The following is a 27888-nucleotide window of genomic DNA, read 5'->3' on the forward strand; positions in this document are numbered from 1 at the left end:
CAATAGCCCCCTCTCAGACTTAGGACCCTTTATAAAGGACAATAGACAAAGGTCTTGAGCTTCTCTAGCTGCTTTACGCTGGGCATGGTTGTTGTCCTACCTACCCTTGGGTCCAGAAATCCCTAATAAGAGTGGGGGTGTGGAAGGGAGGCTGGCCTTCGCACATAGTGAAGGATCCAGGTCAGTTGGCTGTCCCCGGACAACGGTGTGCTTGATTTAACAGGGTGGCATCCTTGTTGTATTCTGGGGCAACAGATTTGGCAACAGGGTTAAAAGACATCATTCAATCCATAACCACTAGTTGACAAAAGGCAGGGATTAATTTCTCAATGTCCCACATTAGGGAAAAAAAAAGGGCTTCTTTGGAGGAAGGTGTGCCAGGCATGTATCACCTGTCCAAAACCCTTTTGCCCATTATACTTAGTTTGGGCTGAGAGAAATATTTTAGGTTTCCCTCCTGTAAGACCTCTAGGCACTTTCTGTTCAACCCATTAGGATAAAAAAGAGAAACCAGTTTTAAAGTGAAGCCCGCAGACCGCCGCATTCTTCACCAGCCCAGCCACTTATTTTAGCCAAACCATTGAGTCTCAGGAGGCAGCAATGCAGACAGGATTAAGTGAGGCCTGTATGTAAAGACAATCACTCAGATAACGAGATCATAGGCTTATGCCCTTTGAAAACAGGAAACACATGATAATTTATGCAATATAACCCACAAACAAGTCTCTAAATCTGTAAGACTGTCTTATTGGAAAGACATCCAGTTGCAAGGCATTTGACATTCTTCTTGCCTGTAAATTAAGCATCTTTGATGATGTCACAGACATAGTTTAACTTTCAAATGAAAATAAACTTTAAAGACAGCTGCACTAGTTTATAGTCTACCACTGAGCATTGTGATTTTCCTTGACTCTCGATTTTTCTCCTTAAGATTACCCTCCTTGTCATTAAAGGGACTGCATTAAGTCCATTTTTAATTTATCCTGTTCGTTTGCATAAACACAACGAGAGCAGCAAATGATCACTTACGATCTTTATGTCTGCTTTTTTGGAACTTACACAAGGAACATTGAGGGTCACCTGCAGTCTGCCCTTCAGGGCACAGAAGCTGAACAACATTCCTGCTCTTCAGCCTTTCCTGTAAACACATGTCTTTTCCAAGTCCTTCAGGTTTTCCATTGTGCCTTAAGGTCCCTTCTAGCCATCTTTCAGGAAAACAACCTTCATTTCTTCCCTGGAAAGATTGCCGAGGACCGCACAACCAACCAAGGTACCAGGCCTTTTTTCTTGTGGGCTCTTATTACCTTCGAAACCCAATCCCACTTCCTCAGGGCTTTTTGGTAACAACCAAGCATGTCTCATTTAGGCATGACATTCCAGTCAAAGTCTTGGTCAAAAAAACGTCTATTAACAACTGGTCTTACTAGTTTTATGCAAGGAACCTTATGTGATTACTTAGTTCTTCAGAGTGCCAAATTCCGGAGGGATCAGGTAGGGAGAAAAATATACAGTGTGAAGGAAAATTCTTGTCCTTCTAAATTCACTAAAATTGCATTTCCATTCTTTATATTTTCTTTTTTTCCCCCACTAAAAATTTTTTTGTTTTTCTATTGCAATTGTCCCATTTTTTTCCTTGTTAGTTCCCTGCACCCTGCCCACCCCTTCTCCCACAGTCAGTCCCCACCCAGTTTTCCATGTCCATGGGTCATTTATACATATTCTTTGACTAGACCCTTCCCCTTCTTACCCCGTTCTCTCCCTCCTCTCTCCCTGCCTTTCACTGTTAGTCTATTCCTTGTTTATATACCTCTGGTTCAATTTTTCTCATTTGTTTGTGGTGTTCATTAGTCTCCTGTAATAGGTGATAGCATAAGGTATTTTTCTTTTGTTGCCTGGCTTATCTCACTAAGCATAATTCTCTCCAGTTCAATCCATGTTGTTGCAAATGGTAGAAGTTCCTTCTTTCTTTGTGCTACATAGTACTCCATTATGTAAATGTACCACAGTTTTTTGATCCACTCATCTATAGACGGGCACTTAGGTTGTTTCCAGCACTTGGCTATTGTAAATAGCGCTGCTATGAACATAGGGATGCATAGATTCTTTTGAATTGGTGTTCCAGGATTTTTCAGATATAATCCTAGCAATGGAATTGTTGGTTCAAAAGGCAGTTCTATTTTTAGTTTTTTGAGGAAATCCCAAACTGTTTTCCATACTGGCTGCACCAGTCTGCATTCCCACTAGCAGTACACCACGGTTCACTTTTCTCCGCATCCTCACCATCAATTGTTGTTTGTTGATTTGTTGATGATGGCCATTCTGACTGGTGTAAAGTTGTATTTCATTGTGGTTTCTATTTGCATTTCTCTGATTGCTAGTGATCTTGAGCATTCTTTCATATGTCTGTGGACCCTCTGTATGTCCTCTTTGGAGAAGTGTTTGTTCAGGTATTTTGCCCATTTTTTGATTGGGTTGTTTTTCTTCTTGGTGTTGAATCATATAAGTTTTTTATATATTTTGGAGATCAATCCCTTGTCTGAGGTATATCATTGGCAAATATATTTTCCCATACGGTTGGTTCCCTTTTCACCTTGCTGATGTTTTCTTTTGCTAAGCAGAAACTGTTTAGTTTGATGTAATCCCATTTGTTTATTCTTTCCTTTATTTCCCTTGCCTTAGGAGACATATCAGTGAAAATGTTGATACCTGGGATATCTGATATATTCCTGCCTGTGTTTTCCTCTAGGACTTCGATGGTGCCATGGCTTACATTTAAGTCTTTGATGCATATTGAGTTTATTCTGGTGTACAGTGTAAGTTGGTGGGCTAGTTTCATTTTTTGCATGTTCCTGTCCAGTTCTCCCAGCACCATTTGTTAAAGAGGCTCTTCTCACTCCATTTTATATTCCTTCCCCCTTTGTCAAATATTAGTTGACCATATGGACCTGGGTTTATTTCTGGGCTCTCTATTTTGTTCCATTGATCAATATGTCTGTTCTTAGGCCAGTACCAGACTGTTTTGATTACCGTGGCCTTGTAGTATACTTTGATATCAGGTGTTGTGATTCCTCCTACTGCGTTCTTCTTCCTCAAGATTGCTGTGGCTCTTTGGGGTCATTTTTGGTTCCATATAAATTTTTGAAGTATTTGTTCTAGGTCTGTGAAATATGTCACTGGTATTTTAACAGGGATTGCATTGAATTTATAAATTGCTTTGGGTAGTATGGACATTTTAATGATGTTGATTCTTCCCATCTATGAACATGGTATATGCTTCCATTTATTTGTATCTTCCTGAATTTCTTTCTTCAGAGATATGTAGTTTTCCGAATACAGGTCTTTTATTTCTTTGGTTAATTTTATTTCTAGGTACTTTATTTTTCTGGTTGCTATAGTAAATGCAATTTTTTTTTTTTTTAGTTTCTATCTCTGAAATTTTATTGTTAGTGTACACAAATGCCTTCAATTTCTGAATATTGACTTTGTACCCTACTATTTTGCCAAATTCACTTATTAGGTCGAGTTGTTTCTTCGTGGAGTCTACAGAGTTTTCTATGTACACTATCATGTAGTCTGCAAATAATGATAGTTTTACTTCCGCTTTTCCAATTTGGTTGCCTTTCTCTTTCTTGTCTGATTGCTGTGGCTAGAACTTCCAAGACTATGTTGATTAGAAGTGGAGAGAGTGGACATCCTTGTCTTGTTCCTGACCTCAGGGGGAATCCTCTCAGTCTTTGTCCATTGAGTATGGTGTTGGCTTCAGGTTTCTCATATATGGCCTTTATTATGTTGAGGTATGCTCCCTCTATTCCCATTTTGCTAAGAGTTTCATCATAAATGGGTGTCGTACTTTATCAGATGCTTTTTCAGCATCTATTGATAGGATCATGTGGTTTTTCTCTTTCATTTTGTTTATGTGGTGTATTACATTTACTGATTTGTGAATATTAAACCATCCTTGCATTCCTGGGATGAATCCCACTTGATCGTGGTGTATGATCTTTTTAATGTGTTGCTGGATCCTGTTTGCCAATATTTTGTTGAGGATTTTAGCATCTGTGTTCAGCAGTGATATTGGCTGGTAGTTTTCTTTCTTTGTTGTGTCTTGACCTGGTTTTGGAATTAGGGTAATACTTGCTTCATAGAACGAGTTTGGGAGTCTTCCCTCTTCTTGGATTTTTTTGGAATAGTCTGAGAAGGTTAGGAGCTAATTCTTTTGTAAATGTTTTGTAAAATTCTCCTGTGAAGCCATCCGGCCCAGGGCTTTTGTGTGCCGGGAGATTTTTGATTACTGCTTCAATTTCACTAGTTGTTATTGGTCTGTTCAGGCTTTCTGCTTCCTTTTGATTCATTTTTGGAAGATTATATGTTTCCAGAAATTTGTCCATTTCATCTAGGTTACCAAAGTTCTTGTGATAACATTGATCTTAATAATGTTTTACAATCCTTTGTGTTTCTGTAGTATCGGTTGTGATTTCTCCTCCTTCATTTCTGATTTTATTTATTTGGGTCCTCTCTATTTTCTTCTTGATGAGCCTGGTTAAAGGCTTTTCAGTTTTGGTTATCTCTTCAGAGAACCAGCTCCTACTTTTGTTGATCCTTTGAATAGTTTGTTTTGTCTCTAGGTCATTTAATTCTGTGCTGATCTTCATGATTTCCTCCCTTCTACTCGCTCTGGGCTTTGCTTGTTGTTCTTCCTGTAGTTCTTGTCGCTGTAGGGTTAAATTTTTTATTAGAGATTCTTCTGTCCTTTTTAGGTAGGCCTGTATTTCTATGAACCTTCCTCTCAGGACTGCTTTCACTGTATTTCATAGGTTTTGGGTTGTGTGTTCATTATCATTTATTTCCAGAAACTTTTTGATTTCTTACTTGGTGTCATTGTTAACCTATTCATTATTTAATAGTATGTTATTCATTCTCTATGAGTTTGAATGTTTTTGAGTTTTTTCCTTGATGTTGATTTCCAATTTTAAGGTATTGTGATTTGAGAAGATGCTTGATATAGTTTCAGTTTTCTTGAATTTGTTGAGGCTTGTTTTGTGTCCTATCGTGTGGTCTATCTTTGGAAATGTTCCATGTGCACTTGAAAAGAATATATATTTGCTTCTTTGGGGTGAAAACTTCTATATATATCAACTAAGTCTATTTGATCTTGAGTGTTGTTCAATGCCTCAATATACTTGTTTTTTCTTTGCTTTGAAGGTCTTTCCATTGTTGACAATGGGGTGTTAAAAGTCCCCTCCTATGAGTGTGTTGCTGTCTATATCCTTCCTGAAGTCTTTCAAAATTTTCCTTACATATTTGGGTGCTCCTAAGTTGGGTGCATATATGTTTATAAGGGTTATATCTTGATGGATTTTTCCCTTATTATGAAATGTCGTCTTTGTCTCTTATTATGCCCTTTGCTGTGAAATCTGTTTTGTCTAAGTATTGCTACCCCAGCTTTTTTTTCATGTTTATTTGCTTGAAATACTTTTCCATCCCTTCACTTTCAGTCTGTGTAGATCTATTGTTCTAAGGTGAGTCTCTTGTAGACTGCATATATGTGGGTCATTCTTTCTAATCCATTAAGCTACCCTGTGTCTTTTCATTGGAGCTTTTAATCCATTTACGTTTAAGGTTATTATTGATATGTACTTATTCAGTGTCATTTTCCCCCGTTGTACTTGTGTTCCTCTCTGTCTCTCTGTTTCTTCATCTTTTTAAAGCAGACCCTTTAGCATGTCTTGCAACACTGCTTTGGTGGAGATGTATTCTTTTAGCTTCCTTTTGTTTTGGAAACTCCTTATTTCACCTTCCATTTTGAATGTGAGCCTTGCTAGGGAGAGTATTCTTGGTTGTAGGCCTTTGTTTTTCATTGCTTGGAATATTTTTTGCCATTCCCTTCTGGCTTATAGTGTTTCTGCTGAGAATTCTGATGATAGCCTTATTGGAGCTCCCTTGTATGTTATTAGTTGTTTCTCTCTTGCTGCTTTTAGGATTCTCTCTTTGTCTTTGAATGTTGCCGTTTTAATTATGATGTGTCTTGAAGTGGGCCTGTTGGGGTTCATTTTCATTGGGACCCTCTGTGCTTCCTGGACTTGTGTGACTTTCTCTCCTCATGTTAGGGAAGTTTTCTGTCATTAGTTTTTCAAAGAGGTTTTCTATCCTTCGCTCCTCTTCTCCTCCTTCTGGAATTCCTATGATACGGATATTATTATGTTTCATGTTGTCCTGCAGCTGTCTTAAAACCTCTTCATTCCTGTTCAGTCCTTTTTCATTTTGTTGCACTGTCTGGGAGTCTTTTTCTGCGTTGTCCTCCAGCTCACTGATTGGATCTTCTGCTTCTTCTAGCCTGCTTTTAATTCCTTCTACTGTGTTCTTCAATTCATAAATTGTATTCTTCATTTCCTTCCGGCTCTTACCGATAGCTTCTGTGTCCTTTGAGTGCTGGTGTAATTCTCAGTATGTTCATTGTAGTTTCCCTGAAGTTCCTTGTTATTCCCCTGGAGTTCTTTTTAGTCTTCCTTGAGCTCCCTGAGCTCATTGAGCTTCCCCATAATCTATGTTTTGAATTCCATATCTGACTGTTTGCTTCGCTTTGTTTCATTTATCATTCTTTCTGGGGATTCTTCCTTTCCTTTCTATGGGGGGTTGTTTCTCTCTCCCCATTTTTGTGACTCTTCTTGTTTGTTGTTGCTTCTTAGATTGATGTACACTTCCTGGATCTGCCCCTTGTGGCGTCAGATCGTGTACCAGTCTGGGCCGAGGAAGCCTGTTGGAGATTACCAGAGATCTACTGCCTTTGTCTGTCTCCTTTAGTTGTTAATCTATTTAATCTGTGATTAGCTGTCAGGCTTAAGGACTGAGGGTGGTCCAGCTTAATTTCTGTAGGTGGAGCTTTTGCTTCCCCTCAGGCTGATGCCACTCAGAGGGGAATGGTCAGCCTTTAGTGTTGGGAATGAGTCAGCACTGAGACCTGGTCTGCTGCTCCCCCAGATCTCTCCTCAAAGCCCCCGCACCGTATGATTTCCAAGCATCTGTAGTCCTCTTTCCCTTCCCTCTGCTTGAGCCCAGGGTAAGTGGGGGCCAAAATATTTTCGTATGTGATCCGCTTAAGAGCTCTTTTTCTCCAGCTGTTCCTCTCCCGCTCGCAAGAAACCCTGTGGCTTTTCGCTTTTCACAGCTGGATACTATTTTATTTTCTGCTCTGTTGCTGTAGGCTGGGAAGCCCAGCTGGGGGTTTAGACCCTGTCCTTCTCAAGGGGAACTCCCGGCTACTGAGCTGTTTCTCAGTCCCTTCAGCTGCCACCCGTGGGAGCCCAGCCAGCCCTTTCGCATCTCTGCACTTCCTACTAGTCACGTTGTGATGTAACAACCTTTTCTGTCTCTCCGTGGTTATAAAACTTCTCTCCAGCTAGTGTTCAGTTGGTTATTCCAGATGATTTCTCCACAATTAAGTTGTAAATCCAGACTGGTCCTGGGAGGAGGTTAGTATAGCTTCCACTTACTCCTATGCCATCTTGGATCTCTCTCTAGTCTTACTTTTGATTGGTATATACATAGTATATATTTTTTCATCTATTTACTTTTTGCTTATTTGTGTCTCAGTATTTAAAGTTTGTGTCTTGGAGGCAGAATATTGTTGGGCTTTGCTTTTTTTTTTTTTACTTTTTTTTTTTTATCTGACAGTGTTTGTCTTGGTGTGTTTACACCAGCAAACTGTTTTAAAATAAAAGATCAGACGGACTTCCGGCCAAGATGGAGGCGTAGACAGACGAGTTGCGTCTCCCTCCACAACTAAGAAGGAATACAGCTACCTTAAAACTAGAAGTAACCAGAAGTTCTAGAAAATCAAACTGCATGGAATTCCAGAAAACAAAGATATAAAGAAGAATTAGTCATCCAGGCAGGTAGGAAGGGCGGAGTCGAGGCGGAGAGGACGGGGTGTGGTGGCGGCAGCAGCAGGCCAGCAGAAAGTGCAGGCACACGTTTTAAAAAGTGAGAAGTGATATCTGGGGAACGTTCCCAGCTCCTCACTGGACCTTGCAGCTCACCATCCCAAAACTGGGGAAAAATGAAGCCTCATTGTTTCTGACTGTGCAGACCAATGGGGGTTAGGGTGGAGGCAGAAACTGCCGGCCTCGGCAGCATCTGCTTGTTTCAAGGGCCCCCACGGTCCTAGAATGTCCTCAAACCCACCCACTCTGGAAATGACGACCAGGGCAGCAACTAGAGGGGTGCCAGTCTGCTGTGCAAGTGGGAGAGGTGCCTGGAGAAGGGGTGAGTGCTGGGCAGGCGGCATTGTTCCCTCTCGGATCCCTCCCCCACTTAGAGCGCCGCAATGTGGTGCAACAGGTCACCCTGTGCTGATGAATCCCTAATGCTCCGCCCCTTTCAACATAACAGGATTGACATCTGTACCTGGGACACAGAGGCAAACAAACACAGGAGCCTGTCAGAATGAGGAGACAGAGAAGTTCGGCCCAAAAGGGATTTATCAAGGTTCCAGTGGGAGAACTAAGTGACTAAGAACTAAGGAGATAGATAATCTAATAGACGCAGAATTCAAAACACTGGTGATAAAGATGCTCACAGGCTTGACAGATATACTTGAGTATGGCAGACGCCTAAGAAAAGAAGTAAAGGCTATGCTAAGTTAAATAAAGGAAAATCCACACAACATCATTGGTGAAGGGAAGGAAAGCAGGGTTTAAATCAATGATTTTGAACATGAGGAAGAAAAAAATAGTCAACGAGTGCAGAATGAGGAAGCAAGAACTGAAAAAAATGAGGAAAACTTCCCAAATTTTGTGAAGGAGATGGACATATAGGTCCGGGAAGCACGGAGGGTCCCGGGCGAGCTGGACCCAGAGGGGACCACACCAGGATACATCATGATTGAGATGCCAACGGTGAAAGATACGAGGGTCCTGTGAGCAGCAAGAGAGAGGCAGAGAGTTTCCTACAGGGGTGTACCTATAGGACTATCACCTGATTTCTCAGAGGACATTTTGCAGTCAGGCAGGGACTGGCAAGCAGTATTCAATGTGATGAAAACCAACCTGCAACCAAGATTACTCTATCCAGCAAAGCTATCATTTAGAATGGAAGGGCAGATGAAGTGCTTCCCAGACAAGGTAAAGCTAAAGGAGTTCATCATCACCATGCCATTATTATATGAAATGTCAAAGGGACTTGCTAAAGAAAAAGAACATAAGAACTATGACCACTAAAATGACAACAAACTCACAACTATGAACAACTGAATCTAAAAAAATAAAAACAAAATCCAACTAAGCAAACCAGAATAGGAACAGAATCATAGGTATTGGGATCATCTGGAGGGTTATCAGCTAGGAAGGGAAATGGTGCAGGGAATAAGAAGCATGATCAATTGGTACAAAATAGACAGGGGGAAGTTAAGAATAATATAGGAAAGGGTGAAGCCAAAGAACTTACATGCACGACCCATGAACGTGAACTAAGGGGGGTGGGATTGCCGGAGGGAAGGTAGGTACTGGGCAGAGGGCAGCAAAGGCGAAAAATAATCGGAACTCCTGTAACAACATAATCAATAAAATATACTTAAAAAATAAAAAATAATAAAAGATCAGAGAGTAAATGTTTTAGGCTTTGCAAGCCATACTTGTGTCATGCAAACCATTGAGCTCTGCCATAGAAGTGTGAAAGCAGCCTTGGACAATATACAAATGATGAGCGTGTCTGTATTTCAAGGAAACTTTATTCACAAAAATAGATAGTGGGCCAGATTTGACTCATGAACGTGAGTTTGCTGACCCTAGTTTAAATCTTTTACATTTAATGTAATTACTGCTATCATTGGATTAAAATCTATCGTCCTGCTGGTTGTTTTGTATTTATTTATTCTTTGTTTTTTGTCTTTTTCTGCTTGCTTTTGCAATAGTTATTTTTTTGTGATTCCATTTTTGTCTCTGCTGTTGGTTTATTATTCATTCCTCTTAAATTTGTTTATAGTGATGTCCTAGGATTTACATTATATGTCTCTAATTAATCATTATTTACCTTTAAATATTATAGTACAACTTCATGTGTAGTGTAAGAACATCACACCAGTGTAGTCCTAATTGCTGTCTCCCATTCTCTGTGCTATTGTTGTCATGCATTTCACTTTGACATTATTTCATTTTTAAATCCCATTGGAGATGGAATTTGCAGACTGTCAAGTTTAAATCATTTTTTTACAACCCTCGCTGTTAAGGTTTGTCATAGTAAACTTTAAGATTCATGAATTTGTTCTGACTCACAAGATAGTGTGCATAGAGAGGCATCAAGAGAAGAACATTAATTAGCCTAACAGAGTCATTGCTGGAACAGGCCATCACACAGCTGCAGAGTAACATTTCAGACCACCCTCACCATTCAGAATTTTTCTTTAATCATTGATAATTTAATTACTCTTTCAAATTTAAATGTTTTTTTTCCTCCATGTACTATGTAATGAACTGGGGCCAGAAATTGTTTTTTTATTTGACAGACCTTCGGTTTTCATCCAATTCTTAACATTCTGGATTCTTGAGTGTGTATTTCAGCTCTGATTTTTTTAAGCAACAGAGTAATCGGTAACTTTGATTCTTTATGATTTCTAGGTATGTAGTGAAAGCCCGTAATCTCTTGTGTTTTATAAGTGTTTCCTTAAGTAATGTGGCCTATAAGTAATATATTCACTATTTATAATTAGCTGGTTTTCCTTAAAGACATTTTCTTTCTTTCTTCCTTTTTTTTTTTTTTTTTTTTTTGTAGTACTTGTGTGGTAGTAATCGAAAAGACAACATATTTATCGATCCAGGATACCAGACATTTGAGCAAGAATTGAATAAAATCCTCAGAAGTTGGCAACCAAGCATACTTCCAGATGGTAATGTTCTTTTAAAGTAAAACTGTTGCTAACTTGCTACTGGGGTTTTTATTTTTACAGAGTATGTATTAAAAATAATTAGGGAATAATTTAAATTGGCATATATTTTAGAATACTTATTTGTGAACTCAACGATTCATCTTTTGTTGAATTAGAAGTTAATGTGGTTGATAACTAGTGTTTATGAAGAAGTTTGTAATAAATGGGACTTTTCTCTGGAGTAAGAACCTGGATGTTTATTTCTTAAGCCTCTAGTGGAGAATCTGATGTAAATTTATCTAAGATTAAATCTTTGTTTTAGATGTGTGAAGTAAAGATATTTATGAATGGAAATTACCTATTTCTTTCAGGCGTTGTACAGACTTAAATCTGTTTCTGACCATTGTCTGCTTATCCTATGAAACAAAAGCAAACATCCAGTCCCTTATAGCAGACATGCTAGTTCCATTGTCTGTTGTGTTTCCTAGCCTCTGTATTGCCAGTGAGCTGCATAGGTAATTCTGAAATTCATTCCAGTTGACCTTGTGTGAATGGAAGATGGTGATTCATTTGTTCTTAACTCTGTCTATTTCTAGGTGGTAAATGAAAACTGTTTTCTTTATTATAATTCTTTTAAAATATCTCTCTATTTAAGGGTCAATATTTTCTCGAGTTGAAGAAGATTATCTCTGGAGGATAAAACAACTAGGCTCACACTCTCCAGTAGCTCTTCTGAATACCCTGTTCTACTTTAACACTAAGTATTTTGGCCTGAAAACAGTGGAACAGCACTTAAGGCTTTCCTTTGGCACTGTGTTTAGGCATTGGAAAAAAAATCCTTTAACAATGGAAAACAAAGCATGTCTTCGATACCAAGTGTCTTCTTTATGTGGAACAGACAATGAAGGTAGTATAACAGATTTTTATTTGGGAATTGTCTGTGGCAGAGATAGCTAAAACTTGCCTTACTAAGGAGTACCTAGGCCACCTGCTAAGAACCTGAGGACTGTCATTTTCATAAAATAAGACATCCTGTGTCTCATTAAAACATCTCAGTTCATTGTGTTTGAAAAATTATGAGTTACCAGAAGCCACACTTATATCTCTAAAGGATACCTAGTTCCATTCTTTAGTATGACACTAGGACTAAATAGAATGGATAGTACTGTCTTTCTTCAAGATTGGGCTTAGGAAGTTTATGCGATTTTTTTTTTTTTTTTTTAAGATAAAATTACTACTGGAAAAAGAAAACACGAAGATGATGAACCAGTATTTGAACAAATTGAAAATACAGCCAATCCTTCTAGATGTCCTGTGAAAATGTTTGAATGCTACTTGTCCAAAAGGTAAGTGTTAATCATATTTAATTTTTAAAATTGTGTCAATTAATTGCCTTGAATTTAATGTTATCAGGAAGTGACATTTTCCACTGATCCTTTTTTAGACTTCTCACTTGAATCTAAATCTATTCAATTATAACATTTTTAGTCCTATTATTATAAAATACCAGCTTATACATCAGACTTGATTTTAAGAAGTCACTCTACTAATGAATCCACTACTATTGTCATCTTTTTAATTATAGCAATTCTAATGACTGTGTTATGCAGGGGTCATAAATCTTTTCTGTAAAGAATTAGGCAGTACATATTTTAGTTTTTGGGGGGGTATAGACTCTTCATTTGTAGTTTCTCAATTCTGCTTTTATAGCCAGAAAGCAGCCATATACTGTATATAAAGAACAGTCATGACTGTGTGACCAAAAAACTTTACACAATCAAGTGACAGGCTATAGTTTGCTATGCCATGGTGAAAAGGTAAGTTAAAAGGTAGGATAGATAGGTGGAGAGGAAATTTAAGTACTTACATTTAAGAGAAAAAATTATCCTTTAAGAAGGTCTGAGAGATCAAAGCATTCTGAAAGCACTGTACTTTTCAGCTATATCACTGCTTTCCCCTCAATCTGACACAAATAGACATTTAAAAAATTCTTTAAGTGAAATGCTTAGAGACCATAAATTATTTTATACTTGTCCATTATTTTAAGTATGCACTCTCTACTTTTCATAAGGTTAGCATGAACTCAATGTATTCTCTTATATAGTCAGTTGTATAAATTCTTGTTAGGTCCGCAAGTTAGATCTCAAGAACGCATAAAAACAGTGACGTCACCTATAGGATGATGGAAATATTTCTGATGTTGGTTTTGGGAGTGGCCTTATTTGGCTGCAAAAGAATCAGGATCTTGCCCTGGCTGCTGTGGCTCAGTGAATTGAGCGTTGGCCTGTGAACCAAGTGTTGCTGGTTTGATTCCCAGTCAGGGCACATGACTAGGTTGCTCGCCAGGCCCCAGTTGGGGGCGCGTGAGAGGCACCTGCACATTGATGTTTCCTCTCCCTCTCTTTCTCCTTTCCCCTCTCTCTAAAAACAGATAAATAAAATAAAATAAAAATAAAATAAAGTAACCTTGTTAAAAAATTAATTTTTTAAAAGAGACAGCATTCCATGAATGTTGTTTAAAAAAAAAAAAAAGTATCTTCCAGTGGTAATAACTGTTCGTTAGCCATACCCATCTCAGTATTATCTTGTTGGTATTTTAAAAATTAATCTCTTATTCTGTAATGATGTTAAGTATTTTTATGTTATGTGCTACCATTTTTTATCAATTCTAAGACATTTTTTCACATTTTACCATCTGAAACTTGTAGTTGGCAGTGTTTTTACTTGTTATACTGAAAATATTAAAATAATTAAAAACAGTATTTTGATTAATGTCTTGGATTTGGTGAAAAACATGGTTTAAAATATGGGAAGATAATATTTTATCACAGAAATTAACTTTCAAAATATCTTAATGATAAAATATTTAATGTAGGTAATGAGGTCTGACTACATAATGAATGCGGTTAGTGGTCATGAAATTACTCCTGAAATAAGAACAGAAAGTTGTGGGGAATTTTGTATATGTACTATAAAATTGACTTTCTCCTTTTTCCCAAAGTCCACAGAATCTTAATCAGAGAATGGATGTATTTTATTTGCAACCAGAATGCTCTAGTTCTACAGATAGCCCTGTCTGGTACACATCTACTTCACTGGACCGAAACACCTTGGAAAATATGCTCGTACGGGTTCTTTTAGTAAAAGACATTTATGATAAAGACTATTATGAACTGGACGAAGACACAGACTAAGAAAGGAACGTTTCAGAAGCAATCGGGATAAAAACAGCATTAGATAGTTGTGCTGCTAGATCTTTATTATGGAAAACATTTCAAGTTTACTCCTTCTGTTTTAAGTTTTGTAGCAGTATACCCACAATGGGTATTACCATGTAAATAATCTGTGAGTGAAAGTTGCCATTATTCTATGTAGTGGTTTTAGGATACTTAACAAATACATTCAGATTTTTTAAATTATTTATTTGATTAGGTATGTCTGTAACTTTTTACATTACAAAATATGAATGAGAATGTGCCATGTATAATTTTTTTCTTGTAGTAAGAAACATCCATATTGCACAATTCTACTGTTGCAATGCTTCCTTGAAAGGGGGCTCTTTTACTGGGTTCTTGACCACACGGTTGTGTATGGGTAGCACTACTAAAAGTTTAGAACTTGCAGTGTCTTTCAAATTTTTAAAATAAACTATAAACTAATAGGCTGGGTTTTTTTTGTTTTTTGGGGGGGGCGGTGGGAGACTTTTGTTTGTTTTGTTTTATGTTTTAGTTACTGAAGCCTTACAAGGTTATGGAGAGAGAGAGAGAGAGAGAGAGAGAGAGAGAGAGAGAGAGAGAGAGAGAGAGAGAGAGAGAGAGAGAGAGAGAGAGAGAGAGAGAGAGAGAGAGAGAGAGACCAGACCATCTTCTGTACCAAAAATAGACGGGAGAATGCTGTCAATATTGGTGTACTGTAATGTGTATCTATACTGGTGAAAACAACTTTTGTTCCCCTTATTAAAACCTTACGTCCTTTTCTTATTTGTGGCTTTCTGCATCACTCCAATCAGTTATTTAAACATAATATGTATATATGTGTGTGTATATGTATGTGTGTCTGAAGAATGATATTGAAAACATGTTTATTGAGACATTTCCTTTGTAAAAATGTCTGATGAAAGTATAAAATTCTGTTTTCTTTTTATGCTGTTAAGTATTCAAGATCTCCTTTTACAGAAGCTTGATTTTCTACCACCCCCGTCCCCACCACAAGGATACAGATTGTGTTGCAGTACTCCTCTAGTGCTTCAAAACTTTCTCAGTGTTACTAGAATTCTTGTGCTTGCCCTCAGATATGACTGATACGTACATCGGATAAAATTATCTTTAGAAATGCCACTCCTGAAATAAAAAGTCAGGCTAGTTTTAAAAGATAGCGTCAAGTGTTATCATGAAGATTACCAGTGTAGAGATTCTGATGTTTCAGATTATTGTCAAGCAAAGAAAGAAACTGGTGGATGAAATTTATCTCAAGGTAAATCACCTTTGTGTTAGGTTGTTTGGCTTTTAAATTTTAATTACTCCTTATAGAAGGTTGCATTTAAAAACTTTGTGCTTCTGCATAGCAGTTTATACATTCAGACTTTTTCTTTTAGTGCTAGCTGCAGATTGTCATAAAGAAATCCTTTGGCTGAGTGTATATGGCCTGTGTGTAGTAATGTTTTCTTGTTTCCGATTCCTCAATCACCACAGTGACATTAGTTTTCTAAAATTTACAGCAGTTGGGCTCTTTTCCCCAGCGATTAGACTCTGTTGCATGTCCCTTAGATACTGCTCTCTCTTCAGGATAAATGTTAGCATTCAGAAGAAATTTTCTTAGTCACAATTTGGAAAATTTCACAGGTGTGATCACTATATTTAAGCAATAATGTCAAAAATATTTTCGGCATAAAAATTATTTTATAATGTTCTAATTTGTTTTATAAGTTTGAAGAGCATTTCTGTCCCTTAATTTTATATTGTTGATTTGATAATCATACAGTAACAAATCTGATAATATTTTACTAAAATAGATTGCTCATTGTCTATTTAATGAAGAAAAATGGGTAACATATTTAAAATATATAATACAAATTTCTTCATACCTACCTTTTCCGAAAACTACTTTTCCTATAAATGTATCGTGTTGATAGAAAGGTGGTTAACCCTAATTGTGTTTTCTTCTTGAAAGTGGTGCTATAGTCCATCAGAGCAATAAACTTTCTCCCAAATGCCACTTAATGTGTATTTTACCAAATACCACACATTTCTGCCATGGTCCTACTATTAAGCACCTTGTGTTGCTATTTACATTTCCTTTATGCACATTTTACCTTTCTAAACAGAAATGTCCACATAATTTTGATCTTGACACGGTTGAGGATTTAGAGTTCCTGCGTATTTGTCTTGATTGCAATCCAAGGATTGAGTAACTTCACACTCAGGTGGAAAGAAAAAAATTACTATTTAATGAGAATTGTTCTGTGAAGTTTCTCCCACCTAGAATACATTTCATTGGTTTCTGGATCTTCCTACTTTGTGTAGTCACAGCTGACTGCTGAGCAAAAGGATAGCAGTTTCTTTTTGCTTTTTAGTGATGTCAGATTATAGCATCCTGTAAATATAACTATATTGCCTTTAGATGTCTGTTGGAGATGCTTTATTTTTCTGTTCTGAAGATTTTGCCGCTTAAAATGAACTGATGAAAAGTTTTTATACCTACTGAGAAAAGTGAATTTTGCATGCAAATTGAATTTTTATTAACACATTTTTTAGGCTTTTAACTCTATTAGGTAATATATTAAAGGATTTTTCTAGACAAGATTTTTTTCTTCTTGCCAAGAATACATTTTGTTTAAATAGTAGTTCATGGTTTTTCTTTTATTACACAGAGTGTTACTAGTGTGTTAAACATATTCATATAGGAAGAGGATGTATATTGTACTATCCACTGAAACTTTGGTCACTTTTTCTCATGGAATTTCTCTTTGTCCTGGCCAGTTGTGATTTGGGAATGGGTTAAGTTGTTTATGCATATAAGTATGACAGTTATGGAGAAGTCATAAAATTAAAAAATTTTGGTTTGTGCTACTCTAATGTGGGTCCATTTAATCTGAGATCTGAAATAACTTGCAGCCTTAAGTCACTATAAAAATTTACACTTATTTTGCCAGTTATTTCCAAATTTTACTATTATATATAATGTCACTTATGTTCTAAGATAACATTTACTGTAGGATAATTTTCTTGTTCCTCTCAAACAAAAGTCATGAAAGTGTACATGAAAATATTTTTAAAGAATAAATTTCTTTATAGTATTTTGGGGTTTTACCCCTTAGTCATATTTAGACCAGTTCTTTGAATTATCAGTTATTCCATTTTGCTGTTTTCTTAGGAATAGGCTATTTTTAATGTGTTTTCCAATGTCAAGTACTTTTTTGTTGTTTTTGGGTATATCATACTTGAAAATGATACTACTAACAAAATGTTATAAATTTAGAAGTTGGTATTCAGAACATCCTAACTGTATCAGTCTGGGTCTAAGAGTATAAATACCTAGAGTGGTGCCTCCTTGTGTTTTTTTCTTTACTTAGAAGCTAGACATAAGAGACACTAAAAATAAGTTTCTTTGATCCCCTGCCTTATAACAAACTGGAATAGAGAAAGTTGTTCCTGAAATCTGGGCAATTTAAAGAAATTCAAGAATATAGTCCTTTTGAGAAAATAGAACCAAAGAGAAGCTAAGATTTAATCTTTAAGAACAAAAGCAAAGAGTACCACGGGCCATGTGTGTCCACCATGAGAGGTCACTGTGTCATGGAGTGAGGACAGGTATAAATCCTAACAGCATATTTTCTGTTGTAATGCAGTAAAAAGAACAATTAGCTCTTTCTGGAACATTAGACTAAGTGCTTTATTCTGTCAGGGCTTAATTTCTTTATCTGGGAAATGAAGGCATTGCCTTGATTCCTGATTCTCAAGTTTCAAATTAAGCATGGTTGGTTTTGTACATAGAAATTTAGTAGTAAATTTTACATATTTATGTTGAATCCTTATGATTTATTTAGAAGTACATTTTCCTGAGAGGTGGGGGAAGATCTTTCCTAAAATAGCCTTAATACTTAAAGTGCCATTCAGATAGCTCATCAGAAGTAAACTCTTGCAAATTTATTAAGCCAAAACTTAACAAATTTTTGTTACATACTTAAGCAGACATTCTGTTCTAAAGCTTATAGTTATGGGTGATAAACAAGATATACACTATTGTTTGAACATACAAAGAATATATTCATGGTAGTTTACAACAGAGAAGATTGTGAACACTCAGAAATACCCTAAAAGCCTATTGTGGGCTAGGGTAGGTTTCATAGATTAACTACCATCTGTGATTATATGAAACATTAGGTTCCTGTAACCTTGTTGACATTGCTGCTTTCAGCTCCATTAGAAATAGTCAGTGGAGCAATTTCTGATTATTTTAAGGGCTTTATTTTGATGACATCAGCCCTCATCTCTGGCTTTCAGACCAACTCACAACAGAGTAATTAAAAATAGCACATGAAGTGATTAGAGATAATTCCAAAAGGTATTAAACTACATCAAGTGGAGGTGAACAATTCAACTTGTAGGTTATGTTGTGTGGATGGAACATACAAGGTCCAATTTTTGATATTTTTTATAAAACTTCATCCACTGAGGGTATTTTTTTTCATAGCAATTGTTTTTGAAAGTAGAATTGAGTATTTTTAAGCCATGAGTGTGTTGCTCTAAACCCTCATAAGCAAGGTTAAACATCTCCATTAGATACATATTTGGAGTTGTGAATTGATGTCAGCAGATGGCAGTAGTACACAGCACAGTTGCTTTTTCTTGGTTTATGCTCTTATAAGTATAATATAATCATTTATTAGAAACTCTTGAGAGTTTTAGAATTCAGAATTTTTCCCTTTTCAAAAAAAAAAAAAATTGCATAATACCCTTAGTGGGTCCTGGCACAGCACCCCTTAGTCAAATAATTTCTGCAACAGTAAATTAAATATTAGTAACTGAGGTAAACTATGGCTATAGGTCAGTTTTTGTCACAAACAAGAAAAACTAGATTTTCAAGCTTTTTGGTCTCAGAATTGCTGATGAAGAATTGCAGACCTGTAATTGAAAAACAAAAAACTAATGCCAGATCTAGTATTTTCTAGATCTGGCATTAAAACATTAGGTGTTTTTTCTCCCATTGCTTAGTTTTGGTAGCGGTAACTCAAGGCTTTCTGTAAAATTTGTGTATTTGAAAGAAAAATGCAAGGAATGCTTAGTACAGCATAAATATAAATAGCAGGCCTAGAACCATTATTGAATTCTGAAACTTTTAACTGCTTTCTTTTACTTTCTGTTTTATCTCTACTAGTAGCATAACAATTCTACATAAACATAACACCTTTATGACTAGCTGCAGTCATGTCATGGAGCTGAAACCAGAAAAGTCAGCATTGGTGCTGCCTGTCACTATCAGAACCAATAACTAGATACAAGAATTGAATCTGCATGGGCTCTTTATTCAGATGTCTGCTATCTGAGAAGAAGGTGGATTATGCACCCTCAAAAACCATCTTAACATTCATCTCAAGACATACTTTTTAAAGGAGAAGAAAGGGTAGGTAAGGGGGTTGGGAAAAGGTTAATTGGATAACAGTTGCAGTCCATTGGTGATAACCATTGCCACCCACTTGCAAACCTCCCAGGGCACAAAGGTTGAATGGCTTCTTGACCTCCTGGAGTCATACATTCCAGATCTTGGAATAACAGCTTTCTACATGCATTAATCACTTAAGCCTATCAATTAAGGCTAAAATCTTTTTAACTCTTGAGTTCCCTTACCAGAGCCAGTCATTTATTCATTTAACAAATAAGTGAATGATTCTTTCAGGCACACTAAGCCAGGTGCTGGTTACACAATAGGATAGATGGCCCAGCCCTTCTTGGCAAAGGGGAGATGGGACCTTAGAGTATAAAGAAACCCAATACTCTAGTCAAATAATTTATCAAGGCTTATTTGTGAGCCCAACTCTGACCCAGCTGCAGTTCAGGTTATTACACTGATCTGCTTTGCATTCTGGAGAGTGTCGATATAAGAAACGTCCAAACCCGTGAGAATTTTTATGAGTTTATTTGAGCCAAATTGATGACAATTGCCGGGAAGCAAAACATCAGTGAAGTGAGAAAATGCTCTAGAAAATGGCAGTTTTGCACCTTATTTTAGACATTAGAATCAAAAGGAGGTTGCATGTAATCCATTGGTAATAGATTAGGGAGGTAGAGGAAAGCAAAGTGGGAAAAAACCAGGGATTGGAAAAAAAGTAAAATGATAAGACATGTAGATGGGTACAAGATAGTTAACAGTCAACGTGATAACACGGGAACACAATTTTCGTTGAGTTAGATCTGACACTTGTTTTTTACTAACTTTTGGCATCTGGATCCAAAAAGGACACCAGTTTTTCTCATCACTTCAACTTTTTAAGGTACAGGATACCCTCTCTTTGTCCCCCATATCATACAAAATGTACATACAAAAGAAAATAAAAAATTGCCTGAATAAACTTTATTTAGAGTTATTTTATTCATATAAAGGCTCTATATTGTTACTGTAAGTCAAATTGTGTACAAGTAGTAAAGTTCTACCAAACATACATATTAAGATATTTTATCTTTTCAAACGACAGGCTAGGAAATGCCAAAATGAGATACTTGAAACAGTCTCCTTTAGTTGGCAAAGCTTTAACAAATTGCTTCATGAGACCCAGTTCTATGTGCAGAGTGGGAATATAATGTTCTTTCTGTCAACAAGTGGCTCATGTAGAAAGTTTGGATCACCAGGTTTGAGGTCAGATCTTGGAGGCCAGTTCGACTCTACCCAATGCTTCTCATGAGCTCTGCTGTCCCACATACACAGAAAACAGGGATACTTAGCGTATCCGCATTGCTGACCAAGAAGGAAGACCATTTTACGGTCGACACAGATGATCCAGTTGTGTTTGTGGTATTGCAACAGATCAATGACTGTCTTCATATTCTTCATGAAAACAAACTGAATGGCCAATTGGGACTGCAACAAATAATAAGTTGTCATTGTGGAGGAGGACACACTTCAAGCTCCGTTTTGAGTTATTGATGAACAGTCACCATTGAGTTGCGTTCTAGATTGGAATTCCCAATTCCTTCATTAAACCATGTGTGTTATGGCAATACACAAAGCCACCGTCATTTAGAAAGTACTGCAGAAATGCACTTTCTATGGATCAAAAGTAGGATGCTTTCACTCCTTTTTCAAGCAAGTTTTTCTCGTGCAGTTTTGATGCTAGGAGTTCTGAAGTCTTTTTGGATAGTCCCAGATCTTGTGCCAAATCATTCAACTCATGCTGACCAAATCCCTTACGAACTGAGTCATCTTCAATTTCAAAATTTTTATTGTTGTTGTCACTTAGTTCTCCATACTCCTGTTTTTTGAAAGAGGGCAGTTCAATGAAAACTGGCACTGGGGTTTCAGCTGAATGAGGCATTGGGCGTATAGCTGATGGTAGACTAGGATACTCTATTTTACATTTATTTTTCTTGTTATATCCTGGCGTTTTCACTGTAGGAAAGTAACAGTCACTTGAATGATCTCTGGGCTCTTGCCAAACCATAGGTATACCAAATGGCAATTTATCACGTTCCCTTTGTCCACATTGGTAAACTCGACACACTGCACACTTTGTGAGGGGCCCAAGACTTACCTTGATCACCAAGTTTTACTTTAAAATATGCAAAATAGGCTTGCCTTACAAATGCGCTGATGTTTGTCCTTTGAGAATGGTGAAACTGCCACAGATAGAACGAATCAGGGTTGTTTAGGCACTTATGATGAGAAATAGCAGAGGCAGACATCATCTGAAGGAAAGGAAATAAGTACATATGAAAATAAATTGTGCTAACTCCTTGTATACAGACAAGAACTCTGACTACACTTCCGAATTGGATTCACTATGTAGAGCAGCACACAACCTCTCACCACACTGTCGCATGTGTAACATAATAGCCTAGAAAAGTATGAACCTGTCGCTGGTCTCCAAGGTCGCCGCCTACTCTTCCCCACTCAAGGGAGGTTTTCTCTCAGCCAATAGGAGAGCACTAGTGCTTCCCTCTATTCAGGCTTGATCCAGCCTAGAGTGTTCACATTAAGATAAGCTGTACAGCCCTGGCTGCTGTGGCTCAGTGGGTTGAGTGTTGGCCTGTGAACCAAGTGTTGCTGTTCCGATTCCCAGTCAGGGCACATGACTAGGTTGCATGCCAGATCCCCAGTTGGGGGCGTGTGAGAGGCAACCGCACATTGATGTTTCTCTCCCTCTTTCTCCTTTTCCCTCTCTCTAAAAACAGATAAATAAAATAAAATAAAAACAAAATAACCTTGTTAAAAAATTAAAAAAGATAAGCTGTACAGAAAAAACTTGACGTGATAGCAGAAAACCAACTACAGTTTTGAAATCAGCATGCCTATTTAAAATAGCTGAAAAATTGAACTCAACTGAAATTATGTTAAAAATTGTTCTCCTGTGTAATAATTAGGAGGACTTGTGGTCTCTTCTCTAAAGCGTGACTTGTCAGAGATTCTAGCCTGGGGCGTAACTACTTGCTATAAACTGCTTTTAGTTCAAAACTTATTTTCAGATCATTCTATGTGGTTCCTTCAGGTCTCTTGAGTTTGTAAAGATGCCATACAGGCCTCCCCTGAGCTTGTCTGGTTTAGTATGTGGCCCCTTTTGTCTACATGATCCTCTTTCGGTCATAAATCCAAAGGGTGCGTTGATGACGAACCTTTTGATTGGATAATAAGGTCCCATGGTGCTGGGAAGACATATTTCTAGGAAGTATTAGTGTCAGTGTTTGTCTTGCTGAACGATGGACCATTGAGGAAGGGGAAAGACCATAACCTTGGATGGAAGTCTAGGACACTTTTTTTCTCCACAGTGAAAAGCAGGTAAATTGAAGGCAGATCTCATGGGACTTTACAAAGAAAAACACTTGGGATCATTTGTAACCTATCATCTATCACAATCCAGGTTTTGGTGGTGCCTGCCTCACTTCTCTATGTTTTGCATTTAGTATAACATTCACTTATGGTTTGAGGGCACACCATACACCTTTTCAGTTTCTATAATCTGACCATGAGATTGTTTTCTATTTACTATGGGCCAGTTACTGCCCATTGGAAATACTCAGGTGCTGTTATTTTATTTCCGATAGTTGTGCAGTTGGAAGCTGTAACCTTAAGGTTTAATCAGGGCCAAAAATTGCAAGAACACAATACTATAAATTACAGTTACCATCCAAAAAATTCCCGAGGCCCTGAGGACCATAAGAGTTATATAAGCTGTTTTGTGCTTCAGCTGCAGTTATAGATGGCCATGTTTTTATAGTTATTTCAGTTTCTATCAATGTAGTTAACAGTCTGTTAAGTTAGGGGGTAAGCACATTCAGGACAAACTATCTCCTTTTAACTTCTAAAACTATAACATCTCCTTCTGCAATAGCATTTCTTCTAAATTTCAAAACAAAAACCATAAAAAGTATTATAACATAAAAGTTATTTTTTAAAGATTTTTAAAAAGATTTATTTTTAGAGACACTGAGGGAGAGAAACATGGATGTGAGAGGAACATCAATCGGCTGCCTCACACACACCCAACTGGGAACCTGGCCTGCAACCCAGGTGTGTGCTGACTGGGACTCGAAACCGAATCCTTTCGATTTGCAGGCTGGCACTCAATCCACTGAGCCACACTAGCCAGGGCTAAAAGTCTTCCTATACACCTTCAGCAATTAACAATTGGGCTGTATACACAAGGTTTGAGAAAAGTCTAAAGAACAAGTAATATTAGCAGACAAGTAGAGGCAATCAAGCAAAGTTTAACATTAATTTGTAGGTATACAGGTCTTGTTGATGTTTTGGGATAGCTGTCTTATCTCGGGTTGGTGGTCTCTCTTCCTTGGGAAGTCTTTGATCTTCCCTGTAGGTGGGAGATAAGTGTCAGAGATAGGAGCAGATGTACATTTGTGGTTAGGCACCAGATAAGGCTCCTTCTAACAATCTATAGAGTCTTAGTATCCTTTCCAATGGACGAAATCTGCTGGTTGTATATTGTGGTCTTTGAAGTCTTTGTCTCTTGGGATTACACTGAAATATTACTGATCTATGAGTTCATATAAGCTGGTTAATGAGCCCTTGATAATAATACAGAATGTCTCCTCTTAGTAAAGTTGATTCATATGTCCCTTCATCTAGATTTATAGAGTGGCTAATGACTATGTTTACCATAGATTTCAAGTTGAGGGGAACTATAAAGAGAGGTTTTGGCCAAGGGAGATTAAAAGCTGGGAATTCATCTCATTTAGTTTTAATTGTACCATTTGTATGTTCTTCCAATCTAGAGAACTGGGGGTGATAGGCACAATGAAAATACTGTAGAATAGGCCAAATATTACAAATGGGTTGCATTGTTTGTCTAGTAAAATGAGTCCTTCAATCACGAACTCAGAGGGAATTCCCCAATGAAATTTGTGTGTGTGTGTGTGTGTGTGTGTGTGTATAAAATAATAATTTACCTATCATTAAAGCTGTTGCTTGCCTGCAAGGGAATACCTCAACCCATACAAAATCATTAGTAATACATTTTTATATTCTTGAAAGAGTGGCACTTGAATAAAATCCAGTTACCATCCCTCAAAATGGATCTAAAGGAAGTGGAAATGTCTTGGGGACCCATGGGATGATTTCCCGGAGTTATATTTGTACACACAGAACATCTTCTGTACACTTAATGAGCTACAGTAACAGTAATATTGATTACTCCGTGAAAGCATCTTTTAGGACTCTAATGTTTTAAGCTCATGTTCATGTTAGAGTACAGGTGATTAAGCCCCTACAGATAAAATTTATTTCTGATTGGGTACAAGCCATATCTGTTTGCCTGGGACAAAGGTTTCCCCTTTTGTTGCTATATTCTCTTTTTCTCTTCAACTATCCATTGGAACTATGAAAAAGAGGCTTTATTGATTTAACAGGGAGCAAGGAGCATTCTCAGATCTGGAAAATTTGGCTGTTTAATGCTGCCTGTCTAGCTGCAACATCAATTAAATAATTTCCTTTTGTTTCCTTGGTGGCAGCTTTAGAAAGCCCTGGGATTTTGATAATTGCCAATTGTTTCAACTTTTGTACAACATCTTATAATTTTGCAATCTACTTTCCATTCTTTATGGGCTGCCCTGAGAAAATTAAGAAACCACTGCTTCAACAATATTCTAAAGTTATGAGCTACACCAAAGGTATAGCTATTATCAGTGTAAATATTGGCATTTTTATCTTTGGCCAATTGACAAGTCTGAGCAAAATTAATCAGGCTTGTTGGGCAGATTTGTTCAGGTAAAGAACTTTCAGTTATGTCCACCATGGAAGTTATTGCATACCCAGCTTGTTAACATTCCTGTTTATCTTTCAAAGAGCTATCTGTAAATCAAATTAAGTGAATATGATTAGGAGTTTCCTATATACCATTCCTAGGAATGAGAAGGTGTTCAGTATGCAAAACACAGTTGTCGATGTCTTCATCTTGCAAAGAAAGAATAGCTGTTGGGTTAAGACAGTTATATCAAATTCAAGTAAAATTAGGTACAGAAGGCAAGAGCCAGGAGGCTGAATGTTGAGTGTGATGAGAATTCAGTGGAGATTCAACAGAATGAGGGACATTAAACAAAGTCTGTAACTATCTTTTCTGTTTGCTTGCACAACATGTCTATAGCAGAGATGGCTGTTGTGCAGGGAATGAGCTGACTATAATAGTCTATAAATCTATGATGATCACTGTTAAGACTTATAAAATACAGTGATCCCTCACTTATAGTGGGTATTACATTCTAGACCCCCCCCCGCGATAGGTGAAAATCCACAAAGTAGGAACCTTATATTTATTTTAGTATTTATATATATCTTAAGGCTTTATAAACCCTTCCCACACACTTATAAACAGTTCCCAGTCCCTTATCAACCTTTTCCACACTTTTATAAACACTACTCATGTTCTTAAATATATTCTAGACTCTTAAACCTACATAACTTTAACAACATATGTATACAGTACTGTAAAATTTTATATGGGTACTCACCAGTGAAGTATACTACAACTTGAATGATGAAGATGATCAATTAGCTGTGCAGTACTGATGACGATGAAGGTGATGAAGATGAGGTGAATGTACTGCACAGCAAAGAAGAGCATTACAAGTCTTCTAAAGGCACCACTTCATCAGGAGCTTCTTCAGGTGGTGCAGTAGTATCTTTGGCCTCATCCGTAACTTCTACTTTCCCCAAAGGCGTAGGCATAACTGACCTCTTCGTTCGAGTGATGAACATAGTTATGGGGAGTTGCACTGCTTCTTCTGATTGAGAATGCTTTTGTAAACTGACATGGCATTGACGATCGCATTTGCAAACTGCAACAAATGAACCATATGGGGGTCCCATTCTTCAGCCACTCATTGAAGTTTTTTGTCCATTCTGACCATGGTTGCAAGATGATCAAGTTTTAGGCCAACCTCCTCCTCTTCTTCAACCTGTTGTTCATCTTGTTCTTCATCCTGTTCTTCACTTGCTGACTTAGCTCCTTCGGGTCTTCGTCCGTCAACAGTTCAGAGTGCACATCGATCAGGGTATTTATGTCTTCAGTAGTCATGTCAGTGAAGGCCTCTCCTCCCAGTATTTTTGCCAGCTTCACGGCCTTATCCACCTCAGAGTGATGGATTTCATCAGGAGAGAATTCCTTGTAATCATGGACCACTTCTGGCCACAATTTTTTTCCACCTGGCATTCAGTCTCACTCTTCATCTCTTTTACGGCCTTTTGAATGTTTTGGAGACACGATGCAACTGTGTACTCATGCCAGTATGCCTTTTGTGAAGAAGTCTTCATCTGAGTCCATAGCTTCAATGAGGTTTTGCAGGGCATTTTAGGTGTAGAGCGCCTTAAAAGCACGAATAATGCCTTGATCCATTTGGCTGAATCAGTGATGTGGTGTTCGGCAGCAAGAAGTCTATCTGGATGCCATCATACGTCAGGTCGGCAGCATGGCCTCCAGCATTGTTCATTATCAGAAGCACTTTGAAATCAATGCCTTTCTCTGCTAGATAAACCTTAACCTCTGGAATAAAACATTGATGAAACCGATCAGTTGTGAGGAGTTTCATGATCCAAGACTTAGGGTTGTGCATCCAGTACACAGGCAACACATTCTTATTTTTGTTTTTTAGGGCCCTTGGGTTCTTGGACTTATAAATAAGCCCTGGCTTTATCATAAAGCCCACAGCATTCCCCCACACAATTAAAGTTACCTTATCTTTTTGGGCATTGAAACCAGGGGCTTTTGCTTCTTCCTTCATAATGAAAGTGCGAGATGGCATTTGTTTCCAGAATAAGCCCATTTCATCCATGTTGAAAATTTGTTCAGGCTTATAGCCTCCTTCCTCGATGATGTCTTTGAACGTGTTGTACTCCTTGGCTCTGGCTTTATCCACAGAGGCAGCCTCTCCATGCAGAGAAACGTTCTTGAGTCCAAAGCATTTCTGAAATTTGTCAAACCAGCCCTTGCTGGCACTGAATAAGTTGGTGGGGTTGGAGAAGCACTCGAAGGTCCTGCTTCAGCGTCATCGTTGTCCTCTTCTTCATTCTCATCACCGTCGTGATCATCCCTTTTTGCTGCTAAACGGTCATACAGTTGCTTGGCCTTCGTCCGGGTGGTGTTGGTATCCAGCGAGATATTTTTTTTTCTGCAATCGTTTATCCACACAGCTAATGCAGATTCCATCTTCACAATGATCTTATTGTGAGAAGTAACCATCCTCTTTGCTGTTCTGTTGAAAGTCACTGGTGCTGTAGACCTGATATTCTTCTCTTCCTTCTTTATATAGCAAACCGCAGACTCATTGATCCCGTAATGGCGGCCAACAGACTCATAGCTTCTCCCTTCCTTCAAC

General features: G+C 37.6%; 1 protein-coding gene across 1 annotated transcript in view; it reads left to right on the forward strand.

Annotated features, from left to right (window-relative positions):
- Positions 1-14068, forward strand: part of ZMYM2 (zinc finger MYM-type containing 2) — a 147231-nt gene extending 133163 nt beyond the window's left edge. The window contains exons 24-27 of the mRNA XM_090273724.1: positions 10765-10879; positions 11514-11765; positions 12084-12204; positions 13860-14068. Of these exons, the coding sequence (XP_090129850.1) occupies positions 10765-10879; positions 11514-11765; positions 12084-12204; positions 13860-14052 (681 nt within the window). The 3' untranslated portion in view covers positions 14053-14068. The remainder of the gene's footprint in view (positions 1-10764; positions 10880-11513; positions 11766-12083; positions 12205-13859) is intronic.
- The last annotated feature ends 13820 nt before the right edge of the window (positions 14069-27888 follow it).

The sequence above is a fragment of the Furipterus horrens genome, unplaced genomic scaffold (genome assembly GCF_987537825.1).
Source record: "Furipterus horrens unplaced genomic scaffold, mFurHor1.1.pri manual_scaffold_4, whole genome shotgun sequence".
Taxonomy (NCBI): Eukaryota; Metazoa; Chordata; class Mammalia; order Chiroptera; family Furipteridae; genus Furipterus; species Furipterus horrens.